A 3354-nucleotide genomic window follows, 5' to 3' on the forward strand; every position below is an offset into this window, starting at 1 on the left:
GATGCATGTTCAAGATAATGTTGGTATTAAAAGAAGTGTTATGAATGAAAATTCTTCTACATTGTGGCATCGGAGATTGGGACATATCTCCATAGAAAGAATTAAAAGGTTAGTGAATGATGGAGTACTAGATACTCTAGATTTTACTGACTTTGATACTTGTGTGGATTGTATAAAGGGAAAACAAACCAACAAGTCAAAGAAAGGTGCCAAGAGGAGTTCAGACATATTAGAAATCATACATACAGATATTTGTTGTCCTGATATGGACGCTTATGGTCAAAAATACTTCATCTCATTTATTGATGATTATTCACGATACATGTATCTCTACATGCTCCATAACAAGAATGAAGCATTAGATGCCTTTAAGGTTTTCAAGGCAGAAGTAGAGAAACAATCTGGAAAACAAATTAAAATCGTGAGATCAGATAGAGGTGGAGAATATTATGGTAAATACACTCATGATGGACAAGCACCTGGTCCATTTGCAAGGTTTCTTGAAGAAAATGGGATTGTTGCCCAATACACTATGCCTGGTTCTCCGGACCAAAATGGTATAGCAGAAAGAAGAAACCGAACTCTATTGGACATGGTGCGGAGTATGTTTAGCAGCTCCAAACTTCCTAAATCACTGTGGATAGAAGCTTTTAAAACGGCAGTGTATATATTGAACCGAGTTCCAACCAAGGCTGTTTCTAAAACACCATTTGAGTTATTTAAAGGTTGGAAACCGAGTTTGCGACATATACGCGTTTGGGGATGCCCGTCTGAAGTAAGAGTTTATAATCCATATGAGAAGAAATTAGACCCAAGGACTATAAGTGGTTATTTCATTGGATATTCCGAAAAGTCTAAGGGTTATAGATTTTATTGTCCATCACATAGCACTAGAATAGTGGAATCTCGAAATGCAAAATTTCTTGAAAATGACTTAATCAGTGGGAGCGATCAATCTCAGGATTTAATTTTTGAGAAAGATCATTCAGGTACTCAACCACCCATTTCGAGTAATAGATTGGTTGTTATTCACAACACCCCTCAAGTTCAAATGGATGTTGAACAACCAATCAATGAAATTCCACAAGTTGCTGATAATACTCTAGTAGATCAAACTGTTCAACAACCGTCAGATATTGTTGAACCTCCAGTTGTACACTCTACTCCACAAGAGGATAGTGTTACAACATTAAGAAGATCAACTAGAATGAAGAAATCAGCTATTTCTAGTGATTATATAGTGTATTTACAAGAAATTGACCATAATTTAGGAGCCGAAGATGATCCTGTTACGTTTTTACAAGCAATGGATTGCAGTAAATCTATTTTGTGGTACAATGCTATGAAAGATGAGATGGAATCTATGAAGAGTAATGGAGTCTGGGATCTTGTCAAGTTACCTAATGGGGCAAAGGCCATTGGGTGTAAATGGGTCTATAAAACAAAGAAAGACTCATTAGGTAACATCGAGAGATATAAAGCAAGACTCGTTGCTAAGGGTTTCACTCAAAAGGAGGGAATCGATTATACAGAGACTTTTTCTCCTGTATCTAAGAAAGATTCTTTCCGTATTATAATGGCATTAGTAGCCCATTTTGACTTAGAATTGCATCAAATGGATGTGAAAACGGCATTCCTCAATGGAGATTTAGAGGAAGAGGTATATATGAAACAACCTGAAGGATTCTCCTCTAGTGATGGTGAGCAATTGGTGTGCAAGCTTAGGAAGTCCATATATGGATTGAAACAAGCATCCCGTCAATGGTATTTGAAATTCCATGAGGTTATCTCTTCATTCGGTTTTGAAGAGAATATCATGGATCAATGTATATACCAGAAGGTCAGTGGGAGTAAAATTTGTTTCCTTGTTCTATATGTGGATGATATATTACTTGCAACCAATGATAAAGGATTGCTTTATGAGGTGAAACAATTTCTCTCTAAAAACTTTGATATGAAAGATATGGGTGAAGCGTCTTATGTCATTGGCATTAAGATTCATAGGAACAGACCTCAAGGCATACTAGGTCTATCTCAAGAAACCTATATCAACAAAGTTTTAGAAAGATTTCGGATGAAAGATTGTTCGCCGAGTATAGCACCAATTGTGAAGGGTGATAAGTTCAATTTGAACCAATGCCCTAAAAATGAACTTGAAAAGGAACAAATGCAGAACATTCCCTATGCTTCAGCTATTGGAAGCCTTATGTATGCTCAGGTTTGCACAAGACCTGATATTGCATTTGCTATTGGGATGTTAGGAAGATATCAGAGTAACCCAGGTATAGACCACTGGAGAGCTGCAAAGAAAGTGATGCGGTACCTTCAAGGGACCAAAGAATACATGCTTATATATAAACGAACTGATAATTTAGAGGTAGTTGGTTACTCCGATTCGGATTTTGCCGGCTGTGTTGATTCAAGAAAATCAACATCTGAATATATTTTCTTGTTAGCCGGCGGAGCCATATCTTGGAGGAGTGCTAAGCAGTCATTGATTGCTACATCTACCATGGAGGCTGAGTTCGTTTCTTGTTTTGAGGCTACATCACATGGTGTATGGTTGAAGAGTTTCATATCTAGGCTTAGGATTGTGGATTCTATTTCTAAGCCGTTAAAAATTTATTGTGACAATTCAGCTGCTGTTTTCTTGGCTAAAAATAATAAAAGTAGTAGTCGAAGTAAACATATCGACATTAAGTATTTAGCCATTAAGGAACGTGTAAAAGAAAATAAAGTGGTCATTGAACACGTCAGCACTGAATTGATGATAGCCGATCCTTTGACAAAAGGCATGCCACCAAAAAGTTTTAAGGATCATGTAGAGCGAATGGGAGTTGGTCTCATGTTGTAATAGTGATGGTAGTGAGTTCCATCATGTGATTTGATGTATATACATTTTCTATAATAAAATTATTCAGTTTTTCAATTGATTAAGTTTTCTCATTTTATGTGCACATTTTGGTTGAGAAAATAATCAATTTTGGACCTAGAATAAACATAAGGTTTATTCATTAAGTCATAAAGGAATGAATACATCGTGATACATGGAAGATAATACTCGTTCTTAGAGGACTTATCGCCATGATTCATGTATTTTATTTCTTTACTTCAGTATGTGGATTGATGGGTTACAGACCAAGTGGGAGAATGTTAGTTTTTTCTTTCTTCATGGCTTCATGCATGGTAACTGCTTTCTTCATGGCTTCATGCATGGTAACTGCTTTCTTCATGGCTTCATGCATGGTAACTGCAGCAGTTACCTCTTCATGGGATAATGGTAACTGCTTCATGCAGTTACTTCTTCATGGTGTAATGGTCTGTAACTCCCATGTCATAACTCCACAATTTGCG

At 36.6% G+C, this 3354-nt stretch overlaps 1 protein-coding gene across 1 annotated transcript; it reads left to right on the forward strand.

The window, feature by feature from the left end:
- The first annotated feature begins 950 nt into the window (after positions 1 to 950).
- On the forward strand, positions 951 to 2888 carry LOC123199406. The gene is made up of 2 exons (XM_044614397.1): positions 951 to 1425; positions 2858 to 2888. The coding sequence occupies exons 1-2, from the start codon at positions 1052 to 1054 to the stop codon at positions 2886 to 2888; spliced, it is 405 nt and encodes a 134-aa protein (XP_044470332.1). The 5' UTR covers positions 951 to 1051.
- The last annotated feature ends 466 nt before the right edge of the window (positions 2889 to 3354 follow it).

This window comes from Mangifera indica, chromosome 2, assembly GCF_011075055.1.
Source record: "Mangifera indica cultivar Alphonso chromosome 2, CATAS_Mindica_2.1, whole genome shotgun sequence".
Classification (NCBI taxonomy): Eukaryota; Viridiplantae; Streptophyta; class Magnoliopsida; order Sapindales; family Anacardiaceae; genus Mangifera; species Mangifera indica.